At 44.8% G+C, this 12,952-nt stretch overlaps 1 protein-coding gene across 6 annotated transcripts; it reads right to left on the reverse strand.

Annotated features, from left to right (window-relative positions):
- Positions 1–57: 57 nt before the first annotated feature.
- Positions 58–9,142, reverse strand: LOC146763645 (uncharacterized). Of its 6 annotated transcripts, none has more exons than XM_085566537.1 (6): positions 8,625–9,142; positions 7,881–7,981; positions 7,314–7,478; positions 4,368–4,515; positions 2,760–2,829; positions 58–2,449 (listed from the first exon to the last, which is right to left on the reverse strand). In XM_085566537.1, exons 2-6 carry the CDS (start codon positions 7,903–7,905, stop codon positions 2,300–2,302), a joined length of 558 nt encoding a protein of 185 aa, XP_085422663.1. In that variant the 5' UTR covers positions 7,906–7,981; positions 8,625–9,142; the 3' UTR covers positions 58–2,299. The 6 variants fall into 6 exon arrangements, with proteins under 6 accessions (XP_085422663.1, XP_085422665.1, XP_085422662.1 ...); XM_085566539.1 differs by having other exon boundaries at positions 8,523–9,142; XM_085566536.1 differs by lacking the exon at positions 4,368–4,515.
- Positions 9,143–12,952: the final 3,810 nt, after the last annotated feature.

A 12,952-nucleotide genomic window follows, 5' to 3' on the forward strand; every position in this document is an offset into this window, starting at 1 on the left:
CCTCGCCCTGTTAACTACAGATCCAATTATAACTTGTTACTTGTATCAACAACATCCCTTTTATACATACTTTGTTAACAACATTCCCCAAAAGTTTAAACTTTATTTTTTTTGTTCATAACACCAGGGACAGCACCTTTCTCCTTAGGCCCTGCTCTGCTCCGGAAGGTGAACAGAGCAGAAGGAGCAGAATCAGTATTCACTTTTCCTTCTAGCCACTCTGCCACGGGACCTGTGTTCAGAAGGAAGGGCTGTGGCTCCTGAGAGCAGCAGGGAACCCATCTCAGCCCTGCCAGGTTCAGGGCTGCTCCTCCGCCCCTGGTCCCGTTGGGTGCTCTGGGCTGTGGGGAGAATGGTGGGAATTGATCCAGGGCTCTGGAGAGCACAAGGATATGTTCAACTCCTGCTCTGCATGAGGAAGCTCATTTCTTACAAAAGTTTCTCTGTTATTACAATTCATCCTTTTGGGTATTTGACAACATGCTGGGTGTTGAAGAATGGGTAGGGATGACTTTTCCATTTTTTGAAAAATCCAAAAGGAGATTTAATACTTTATATAAAAATGCAAAGACACTAAAGCAATTCCAAATATACATTTAATAGACGAATATTTAAGCACCTTGTATTTATCTGAAAGCACCGATTATGAGAAATGAACAATGCAAATATGCTGTCTTTCTGGTCTGGCCTTCAAAGCTCAAAAAGCCCCACTTCTCCTATGCCTACAGACCAATGATGAAATGAGCTGAAAATGTGCTTTTCCTTATGCTGACAGCTATGCACCACAACTGAAACCAATGCTTTAACTCTTCAGTTACTTTTTGCTAATCAGTGCTTCCCTAGATCAATACTTTCTAAAAAATTATATATATATATATATATACACACAGAGAATGCTTTAATTCCTAACCCTATACCAACATTTTTAAAGAAAATTGCCTCAGCCGATAGTGTTGAACCATACTAACATCTGTTTAAACCTATTATAATATCAGCTGAGTGCCATTTCATTACTTAAATTTACTTGACCATAAATCATTTCCTTAAGTGCTCCTTTTAATGAGAATACGTGGCATTGCATGTCACCTAGGAATATAGCTTTTAGAAAGACATTTAGATAATTTAGTAAGACATTTCTACGTACTGTCATTGCATCCACCAAGTAGCTAAAAGTCTACCAAAAAATGAGAAACAAAAAACATCGGTCTAAAATTTATGGCCATCTTGTAATTAAATAATTTTATTTGTGTCTGTTGAAAAATTACCTTTGAGTTTAATTTTGACAACTCAAGTAGTCTTCTTGACAACTCAAGTAGTCTTCATTAAAAACAAAAATCAAAAAGTCACTTTATCAGGCTAATACTAATGTTTTCATTTTTTTTATTAAGACCAAGCCACATAAAAATTAGAGGGTACATTGAACCTTGTCTATTACTACCTCTACCTAAATATGGCAATATTAGGACATCTTGAAATATGACTGAGGAAGCAGATAAATAATACGATAAAGACAAAAATGAAAAACCAAAACTAAGGATTCATGTCCACACAGACAACCAACTTTTAACACACAGAGGACCTCAGTTCAGTTTGGTCATCTGAGTTTTCTGTTTCATGGCACAATGAATTTACTCTCCCACTGTTTACCTGAGATCTGCCTGTGCCTCTTTATTACTTGTGTATAACAGAAGTAATTGTCTTTCCTCTCTTATGTCCACTTTTTAAATCTCTGGACAGTTGCATTTCTCTTCAGTGTAACATAGGATTATACTGCTGTGATTGAAGGAAGCTACAACACAGTTGTACTGCCAACAGCTCAAAGGTGGTAACCAACTGCAGACATTCAAAAACACATTCCTTCAGAAGCCTCCAGATTCTAATTCTAATGAAACCTTACAGCACTAAATGCAGCAGTTTGTTAATATACCAGTCATTGTCAAAGAACATTGCTTTCTTTGGCTGCGTGCACAACCTGCTACTCTTTCCATCTTCTGAGCAATGAAGTCATAACATTTTCACCACAGCATCCACCAGAGTCTGGCCTGAGAAATTGAATCCCTCTCACCCCAAGCAGGCTGTGCTTCTTTTTCCCTGTACAACACACACCGGCCACAAGAACTACAATCAGTACAGTCCAGCACAGAAGAGCAGACAGGCTATATTTAAATCAATCAAAACTTTATTTATAATTGAATTCAGCAGAAATGAAAGTTTATACAGGAAGAACTATATACATAAAGAAACAAGTCTCTACACTGTCTATTGGCCAAGATCCATCTCAGTCTGTCCTCAGAAGCACTCATAAATAAATGGGAAAATATACTGCTGCATTGAGTTTCACCTCGCAGGTTGGGCATATGTGAGCAACCCCAAGGGCAATAGGGAGGCATCTGCTGCAGAAGACATGGCCACATAGGGTTGCCACAAGCTGTCGTCCGTGCTGCACAATCTGGAGGAAAGAAAACCACAACATGTATTGGGAGGAAAGAATTTGATTTTGCTGCTGAACTGGCACCAGGCTCTATTTAGAGCACCTAGAATTAGGATTATGAGGGACCCACACATCTGCCAGTGCCATCTTGGCAAGGGCTTCTGCCTCTACATTCACCAAGAAGTGACTTGTGGAGCTTCACAGCAAGGGCTGTGCTTCCAGCCAGCTGCCCACAGCATCCCACATCATCCAAGTGACTTGTGCAGCTCCCCCATTCTGGCTTTCACCTCCCACAAAGCAGAAAGGACAACAACAGGTGGATCCTTACCTCTGAGTAAAATTCCATGCAAAGCGGACACCTGATAACAACTCCTTGCTCAGCACTAGAGGAAACAGAACTAGAAAGAACACGCAGCTGTTAATATAACCACGCTTCAGTGGTTATTGATATATAAAATCTCACATATTCATACAACTGCGCTGACTAGCCATGACACATTTCCTTTGAAGAACCCTGCTGTCTTTAAGACTCTGTTTGCTGTGCATTTAATGAGGATTTGGGGTTTCCCCTGCCCTGAGGGAAAGGGTGTCCTGGCTTTCCCTAGGAGAAAGGTGCAGTCAGTCACCCTGCTCTGGGCTTTGAAGTAGCAGCAGTCTCTAGCACAGGCCAGTTTGTGTATGGCAACTTTGACTTCCAGCAGGTCATCAGTAACAGCTTTGTAACTAAAGCATCAGCTGTCCTCTGGGAATTATTCACCCCAGAATATTCATTCCAGGACCCAATTTTAAACTGCAGAGTAACACAGTTCTGGCAAGATCTAGCCCTGGGAAGGAGCCTTTGGTCAATTTTAAATGCTGCAGCACTGAGCTATTTCAGCCTTAACTAAACAGAGCAGCTACATTCAGTAACTGAGAAGCTTGAGACTGGAGGGAAAAAGTATTCCTGTTTTATATTAACCAGGGGTTGGGATTTCGTCACCTACAGACTTAACAACCAAAACTTAAGCATCTACAAATTCATTGGTAAAATGCATTATGGTTTAGAATCGTAGAAGCCCTTTAGGTGGCATAGTTAAGGCCTGACACCTAAAAGTTCCATACTCAGGTAGTCTCCTACATTGCCTTTCCAAAAGGCTCAAAGCACACCAGCTTTATTAAAACCTGTGTCTTTCCCCCACCCCAAAAAGACACTTTGAAAACCTTATATCATAATTCTAATGTTCTTTGTTGTCCCTAGTGACAAAGACACTTGGTTAAAATTAATCAGTCTGATGAACTGTGTCTTTCTTATCCTGATGGAGTGCTCCTACAGCAGGACTTTCCTGTTCCTCTGCAGAATGGGAATTTTACTGCACAGGCACCCAACTTGAACTGCAAGATTTCCATCACAGAAGCAAGCAAATCAGGGCTTGTGACATCCAGCACTGGCCATAAAAGCAGGACCTCCACAAGTGCCTGTGTGCAAGTCTACCTTGGGAAGAAGGGATCCAGCTCCAGGAGAAAGGCAACCACCTAGCACCTTTCCAGCAGGGAATTTTTGTTGGAATTCGCCCAGCTGCTGCCTGCTGGCCCCGTGATGCCGAGCCCCAGTAATTACAATGGAAGCATTTCCATACCGAACATCACTAATACAGCTTGTCAGAAAAAGCAAATGCAATACTGAGCTATGGCCTGTGACAAATCCCCATTCCTTGCCATACTCCCACACTCTTCTCTAAGGCTCTACGCAAAGATGTACATCTGCTTTGGGCTGCTTTTTTCTCCCAAAATTCAAATGGTATCATGTGATCATCCTGCAACATGGGAGAAGGAGGGAAATAAGTAGAGTAGGGAAGGCATCAAAGATAAATCAGGCATAGCAGTATTACTAAGTCCTGCACAGAAAAGACAGAAAGGCACAGAATTCTGTGTGTGGTGGGGCATGAGGCATACATACTCTGAACTTTGAGAGTCCTCCTCCTCTGCTCCCTGTTCTGCAGGGCCTGAGTCAGCCACAGGTGCATCATCAGCTCCTGTTCCATTACCAGAGCCATCCACCTGTTCCTGGCTGCTCAGTGTAACATTTCTCCTTTCCTCTCCATGCACTGTAATTTAATTTTCAGAAGTTAGATCTATTATTCTCTCTCTCCCCAGAGCTACCTTTGAAACAAATGATATAAGTAGTCAGCAATGGTTCCTATTTTAAATGGACACTATTCAGCTAGGTTAAAAACAATTTCAAACAACTTTCCCAAATACTAGGACTGGACCCTTCCATACATTGTGACTACTCTGCTACAAAACAACATAAAATATTTGCTCTGTTCAGCCTCCACACAGCTAAAAAAGATGACCCAAGAGATTCTCAAGGAAAGTCCCTGGATACTATAAAATTACTCGGAGCAGTATCCCCTTTAAAAATTGCCATCATCATCCTCCTGAATTAAGATAATTTGAAAATGGAGTTATATGTTATGCAAAATGTAGACTATGTGAAAGATTTCTTAAGGAAGGATGCACTTTGTATTGCTATATTTGATCATTCTATACTTTCAAACCAAATCACCTGGAAGGGAGATTTATTCCATTAAATAGACAGCAACTAACAAACATGCTTCTAAGTGGGGAAGAAAAACAAATTCCTTCTTGGTAGAATTGCCTTGTAAAGGTTCCAGGATTGACATGCTTGAAGGATCTCAGATTTGGGGAAGGGTTAACAAAGCTTGGGGAGAAGGATGCCCACTGAGAGTGGACACAAAAAATGCAGAATTGAGGAGCCAAAAGAACATCTGGCATAACTCCCAAGACCAGGAAGAGACTAAGAAACCCAGCACTCCTGAAAGCAGCTCTGACTGGTAGACAATAATTCCTGCAGGGGGAGATTGCAACCCACAACTCATGGAGCAGCAACTCAAGAAACTCCCCAGCCCAAAAGAAGAGGGAAACTGAGCAATGGACCAAGTGGACTAATTAAAGTGAGAAATAAGCAATCATTACCCAAAAGAAGACAGAATACGAGCTAAGGAGATAACCATGTCACTTGTAATGCTAATTTCTTTGTTTGATAAAATCTATAAATAACAGAAATTATTTTGAGAGTGCGTGTGTCCGATTTGTGAAATACCACTGAGCACCCAGACTGGTGAAACACTGAAATAAATAACCAATGTCTCTCTCAAGTGTAGGATTATTTACCTGTCACACCCCAGTAACAAATCAAATTTTTGTGGACAACATATTGACCAAGTCACAGGGAGAGCCATTTTTAAAGGGCCTGCTCTGTAACAGCAAAAGGGTCAAGAAATGTTTTTTAACTCTCAGAAACCGCAGGCAGAGATGACCTCTGCAACTCCAGGGTCCATGTAACACTAATCAATCACTAATCAATCAAAACTGCAGAAAGTGTTACCAAATTAAAGCTCCTTCTGCGTAAGTATTCTGCTACTTTTATTGCAGGCATTTCCCACTGTGACTGACAGAGGCCACCACACACACATTGCATCCGTTCTCTAAGACACTGGCCAGAGGCTTTAGCCCTGCCCCTTGCTTTTTGCTAAAAGCAGTTTCAATCCCTGCTGCTTGACTTTTTTGGGAAAGTACAACAAAACTAATGATCACATTTTAGATAAAAGTCCATTACCTACTGGAAAACATCAACTCACCTTCAAGAAGCTTGCATTGGTGCACATGGGAAGGGAGAGAAAAGAAGATACAATTAGATTTGGTGAGCCCCCTGGTGCTGCACGCAAACCCCAGCTCAGAAAGCAGTTACAGCAGAAGAGGGGAGCAAGGGTAGGGTATCACCCTCTCAGTTTGCCTAAGAGCATTCAAAGCAGTAGCACAAAGAGCTGCTGCCCTGAAAAGCAAAGAAGTGGGTGCTGCTGATTGTGCTCTCATTGCTGCAACAGGGTACAGGGGCAGCTTAGGAACCCCCTAAACACCCTTCTCCCCTGTTCCTGTTCCCTATTTGGATTTGACCTGGCGCTGTTTATTTTCCTCATTCTCCCAAAACTGGCAAATTCTGCTATGATAACCTTAACACTTCACGTTAGATGAACAGCTACTGAAGAAAAGAAGCCACAACAGAAATCTGGAAGTAAAGAATTCCAGTTTGCTGTTCTATTGGCACCAGGCAAAGTGGACTTGGACTATGTGCAGTCTTTCAGGCAATGCTATAAAACTATAAGGAGCACACAGAGCTGCCAGTGCCATCCTGGCAAGGGCTTCTCCCTCTATGGACACCACCAAGAAAGGACTTGGAGGGATGGGCAAGTTGGAGCTTCCCAGCAAGGGCTGTGCTTCCAGCCAGCTGCATGTGGCATCCCACCGAGGACAACTGAGGAGACAGAGTGGCAGCTGAGACAGAGACAGAGCTCCCACTCTGTCTCCTCCCCTCCCACAAAGCAGAAAGGACAAGAACATGTGATAAGATCATCATGCTTACATCTGTAATGTCATCCTGCCATGTCAGAGGACTCTCAAAATGATCTGGCCATTCATCAGAGTTAATAGAACTAGAAGAATATGCAGCTGTCCATTTCACAGTGCAAAGAGAGCTACCAAGACATAAAATTGCAAAAACAGAAATAACCACTCATTCTCATTTAGCAACATCCCAGCCCAGAAACACACCAGTGCAAGAGCTTTTATGTACTGCAAGCATTACAGTGTATTGCAATCCATCATTTAAGAAACATTCAATAATGCCTTCCTGAATGGAGAAGAAAGGTTTCTCTGGGATTTTGCTCTGTTGTTGGGGGTTTTTTCCCATTAGTTCCCTTCCACACAGGCCACTATGTTTCAAATCAGATTCCAACACACAGAATCAAGCAGTTTGGCAAAAAAATCTGTCTACTGAATATCAGAAATTACACTTTGGAGAGACACTTCATCAGTCACATACTCATCGTTATCTCTTGGCTCCTCTTCTTGGTTACTCGCCCATAGCTCCGCTGAATTCTCTGTGTCACTGGAGCCATGTGGCTGCTGCTGGCTCTGCTCCTTGTCCTGCACCTGTGAGTTGACACCCTCCCGCTTTGCAGGACTAGCAAGACCTGCTGGCCATGCACTAGAGGGAACCAGAGAGAACATGCAGCCATTGAACGTGAAGCCAATAATCTCACTGCAGACAGAGTTACCAGCATGTAATACCTACTCTGATTAAACAAAATCCCAGCCCAGCACCACAACTGTTCCCCAAGCCGCTATGTGCTGCAAGCATTTCAACATCTATCAAGCCACACTGTAACAAATATTCAGCCATGACATCACGAAAAGAAAAGAAAGGTTTCAGCTGGATCTTGCTATGTGGTTTTTTGGATTCTTTTGCTTACTTCTCTGCCAGACAGGTCACTACATTCCAGGCCTGAAGTTTCTGCACAGACTTCAGCAGAACCCAGAAGCCTGGAAAAACCTGTTCCCACTATATATCAGAAATTAGATTTTAGAGAGATATTTTACTCTCACATACCCACTATCTCCTGGTTCCTCTTCATCACTACTTGCCAGTGGCTCGGATGAATTCTCTGATGCTCTGGAAAGATGTGGCTGCTGCTGGCTCTGCTGCATGTCCTGAAATGGGGTAGAAATGGAACCACCACTTAGGAACCACCTGAACACTGTACTTCCTGTGCCCCTATTTCAGTTCCCTAATTGGATTTGGGATGGAGCTGTGTCTCTCTTTTTCCCCCAGACTGGCAATTTCAGCTGTGATAGCCTGAACACTACTTATTATATGAACAGCTACTGAAGAGGAAAAAACCCAGTACCCAACCCTGCTCTTGCATTTGGTGCATGTGGAGCTGGGTCATGCAAATTCTGCTGTAAAATTTGAGGCCTTTTCTTTGCAAAGGTTCAGGAACAACCCTGTCAGGATATAACTCCTGTGCTATGTTTGCTGCATGTTTCTGTTTTGCACAGCAGCAGTGGCAACCCAAATTTGAGCAGATACACTGCACTGTGGGCTGGATCCAAGCATATTCTTACCAAATATTAAGGGAAAATGAAAAAATACCAAATGTGACCCTTTTAAAGACTTCTTGGAATAAGAAACCAGATCATTGTGTACCCCAGTCAGCCCCACTTGCATTTTACACCTCAATGACAGAGGTACCTGAAACTGATGTTGCAGGTAAAACACTTCTTCCTTGGGAAGTCAAAAACCTCCTGTGCTTTCCTTTAAATCACAGAAGCAACAACCTTTTAGGTTGCTCACCTGCTCTCTGCAAGCAGTTCTCAGGCATGCTGATATGTTCATGAGTGTGTTTGTGGTTGACTGGGAACTGCTGACTAAACTGTGGCAAATCAGAGCCATCATTCAACCTTTGAGGCCAGGGTACTCAGTAAGATTTCAGAAGACAGACAAGAAAACTAATTTGAATGCAAGATGGAGAGGAGTGTGCCAGTCATCACTTACCACAGGAGACTCATCATCACTGATAGTGATGACTTCAGGCTCAGAAGAGTCACCTGTGAGATCTATGACTTCAGGCTCAGAAGAGTCACCTGTGAGATCTATGACTTCAGGCTCAGAAGAGGCACCTGTGAGATCTATGACTTCTACACCAGCTGAAAAGAGAGAACATTAGAACCATGGTCAGAGATTGCAGAGGAATGCAATGGGTTACCACTGTAGAACAGGCTGTGGCTGGATTCACCGTGCCCTCAAGTTCAGGAATGTGTCCAACATTTCACTCAAGCTTTGCCCTCAACAGTGCACAGGGAGCAGGGCAGACCCTGTGCAAAACAAGCTGAAGGGCAGCTGAGCTCCTCACAGGTTCTGTTGGATGACAACAGATTACAGGAGGTTCACACCAACAGATGATTCATTTCACACAGGGGAGTGTTTAGCACACAGGAAAAAAACCAACCAAACAAACCACAGCAATTACTAATTTTATGGCACCATGCTGTAGATTGGTTCCTTGAAGGATGGGGCAGAGCTAATGACAGGTTTTCCTCATCTCCGTCAAGCTTGGGAGATCTCAAACTCAGCTTGCCACCCTCCACTGTGGCAGCTGCAGTGACTGCCAGCTCATCAGAACACACGTTCAGGTGTTTGAGCAGCACTTGAGGACCTTTCCTACACAGCTCATCTCCCACTTGCAGCCACTAAGAGCAGCAATAACAAGCAGCAGCAATAATGATCTCAGTCACAAACCAAAACCGTTGTCAGAAGGCTTGCTGTTTAGGGAAGCCATACCAGGAGCTTCCTCAATCCCAAGGTTTCCCTTCCTCCCCAGTAAAGGGCCTAGAAACTGGCAAAAGCACATGGCCAGATGGTCTTCAACCCTCCAGAAGCCGCTTCTGTTCTTACCAGGCTCAAAAGCACTTTCCTCAAGGTCTGTTGGCTCCGTCTGCAAAGTTCCACCTGCGCTGGAGGGCAGCAGCCTGCTCCGTTTCCAAGCTGGTCCGGAATCAACTGCTCCTCCAGGGCGCTTTCGCTGATGCTGACAGGGAACAAAGCCTCAGCATTTTCTCTGCCACTAATAGTAACATGGCCCTTGGGTTTTGCAACACCAATGACAGCACACAAGGATACAGAAAGCACTCCTGCAAAGGCTGGAATACACACCAAATGCTGCTGTGGGCCATTCCCACCCAAGCACATCACATCTGGGAAAAGACAGCACCCCTGATCTCTGACAAGCCGCCTCCCCGAGAAAGAGCCTGTCCCAATGGCTGAAAATGAGGAGACCAGCTCCCAATTCCAGCAGGTTGCTGCTCACACCGTAAGCATTTCTGCACTACTGCTAACAAGCACAGACATTCAAAATCTTCCCAATTCCAGAACATCAAGTTACATGAAGTTTTCAAAGGTTTCTGTTCCTCTGCATTTGCTACAAACTCTTGAAATGCTTTCTAGACGTACCCTGGAAAACGTTTCAAGAATCAGATTTGCATTGAGTTGCAAAGTACTTACTGAGCTCATGGTGTTTCGTGATCAAAAACAACCACCAAAATAAGTGGGACAAACTGCAAAAAAGGAATGTCAGGGATGTGATCAATCCCTTTGGTTCCTTTAGGCAGCCCACTGCAGGTTTTTTGGCGTGACAGAAAACTGCTCTTCCAAACCTATCAGAAAAGTAGAGGTGAGATTATCCATTTGGATTGCCAGTTTTCTTGAACACTCCCATGCCTTAAGACTCCCATTCCCAAGTCTCTAGTTCCTGTCCAAAGCAAGAGGCGAAGTCCATGACTCCGGTACTTGAGCCCACCCGCAGCCCATCCTGCAGCCCAGCCCAGCCCCTCAGCATCAGAAGCCTTTCCAGGAATCTTCTGCACTCACCTGTACGATCAGTCCAGAGTTTGGCTGGCAAATGTCAGCAAATTGCTCTCTATTCCCTTGTGGGATGGAGAAGACGGATGCTCTGCGTCTGCTGCGCAGCAGAGAATCCCTCAACTGGCTCAACAGACTCCGTGCCAACAGAACCTTGGAACCAGGAGTGCCCCTGGCAACCGGTGGCAACATTCCATGCCCAGGTAACTGATGGCCGCAGTGCTCACCCATGGAGCTCCAGAAGGCCATGGAGGCAGCTCAGCCATCACCTGCTGCTGCTGCCGCCCCCCAGGTCGGGGCGCTCAGGGCCCTGCCCAGCCCGGCCTGGAGCGGTCCATGGACAGGGCAGCCACAGCTTCTCTGGGCAGCCCGTTCCAATGTCTCACTGCCCCTCAGCTCTCCCGAACACCCAATCCCAATCTCCCCTTCTCGTCTAAAACCCTTCCCCTTCGCCATGGCTCTCTGCCCCCTCCGGGCACCGCAAGGCCGCGGTGAGGCCTCCCCGCTCCCTGCTCCTCCCCAGGCTGGACAGCCCCGGCTCTCCCAGCCTGGCCAGGGGACAGGTGCTCCAGGCCCCCACACATCCCCACGACTCCTCCGGCCCTGCTCCACAGGCACATCCTGCTGGGCTGGGCACAGCTGGGCACAGCTGGGCACAGCTCCACACGTGGGGCAGGGCAGGGGCAGAGCAGGGGCAGAGCTGCACTTCCCGCACCCTCAGCCTGAGCAACCCGAGCATCACTGGAGCCTTTCTGTGGCTAAAGAAACCCCACCACACCACACCTCCCCAAGTCAGAAAGAAGTTTAAACCCTTCCTTAACCCTCCTCCTCCTGGTTTATTAGTCTGCTGCTGTTTTAACTGTTATCCGAATGTTTGAACTTTAACCCTAGTAAACAGCCATTAAAACAAAATCGAAGTTTGTTGTTTTTTTTTTTTCCAGACTGTTGAAAGTCTAACAATTCAGTACATTATTTCAAGTCTCTGAAGTCTTGACATTTTCAGGGGTCCTATGCTACTCTACCAGAGTTTCCCAAAAGGGCTGAGGAGTTTTCTTTGCTCCCGGTGTTATGGACAGGCTTACAACGAAAACTTCAAAGTAGCAAAAAAAAAGGAGGCCAGTTACTTAAAAACAAGCAAGCCTGTTTATTACAGACAGAACAACTGGAAGCCAAAGCCTGCAGCTAGTCCAGAGACTGTTTCAACTACTTAGTAACTGTATACCTAGGAGCATTTCCAAGCACACCTGCTCCCATGAAAGACCCGGGCGTCACACCCCCCAGGCCTTTTAAAGTCTCTCTCCTCTCCTGATTGGCCGCTCAGGATCCGTGCTGTGATAGGTCTCTTTTCCTGTTGCTGATTGGCCCATAAGTTGGTGCAGTCTTGGCCAATCATTTTGAGATTCTCGCCTCCTATTGGTTGGCCTCTCCTCCAGTCCTGATCCGAGCTGTGGCCGTGTTCCACGGTGCAATACTTCTGGAAGCTTCTCTGCCCCCCTCCACAAAGATTGGCATCTCCTCCCTGGGTCCAGTCCCCTTTTAGCTATACACAGCAGTATTGAGTTTTAATACAACTAATCACCTTGCTTTGCGCCCACAACACCCAACCCTGCACCTCGCCCTGTTAACTACAGATCTTGTTACTTGTATCAGCAACATCCCTTTCATAAATACATTGTTAACAACATTCCCCAAAAGTTTAAATTTTATTATTTTGTTCATAACAATCCCCCCTCTAATTCTTTGATCGGGCTTTAGCCTGCATCAACCTTAACTCATCAAAGTGAACTTTCATAGTTTTGGTAAAACTCTTAACTTCTGGTATTTCTCATACATCTCCTTTTGCACTTTCTATTCCTTTTCCTTCTTGGTTTTCTTTCATCATCTGTGAGAACCCCGGCCTTATTCTGGGGTCCCATGTGGTGGTGAAATTCCTCCTCCAACCCGTGCTTCCAAAGAAAACCTGCGCAGGCTCTTGCTCTTTGGACTCAAGGCAGTTTATTGTTAGTTATCTAAAAGATTGTCTTCTCGGGCTGCGGCTGCTTGATCAGCAGCCCAGGCAGAGGCACACACACACACTGACATCCTCTCTATCTACTGTCTTCTTCTTCTCTCTCCCCACCCAGGGCTGCTGCTATCTTTTATATTATATATTACGTATTACGTGTTTATAGTTTTCCCCCCAATACCTAATACCTATATTGCAAAGTGCTTTTTTACTCTAAACCAATCTGTGAGTACCAACATCACCAAGAACATGGAGGTAA

The sequence above is a fragment of the Lonchura striata genome, chromosome Z, assembly GCF_050655825.1.
Source record: "Lonchura striata isolate lonStrDom1 chromosome Z, ASM5065582v1, whole genome shotgun sequence".
NCBI lineage: Eukaryota > Metazoa > Chordata > Aves > Passeriformes > Estrildidae > Lonchura > Lonchura striata.

What these genes read in the sequence shown, in the direction of transcription:
- LOC146763645 (XM_085566535.1), bottom strand. Translation starts at nt 8,726, where the DNA reads ATGATGGCTCTGATTTGCCACAGTTTAGTCAGCAGTTCCCAGTCAACC. An exon ending in GAACTGCTTGCAGAGAGCAG is followed by an intron (nt 7,982 to 8,624) that starts GTGAGCAACCTA and finishes ACCCCATTTCAG; the next exon opens with GACATGCAGCAGAGCCAGCA. An exon ending in GAGCCAAGAGATAACGATGA is followed by an intron (nt 6,967 to 7,313) that starts GTATGTGACTGA and finishes ATGTCTTGGTAG; the next exon opens with CTCTCTTTGCACTGTGAAAT.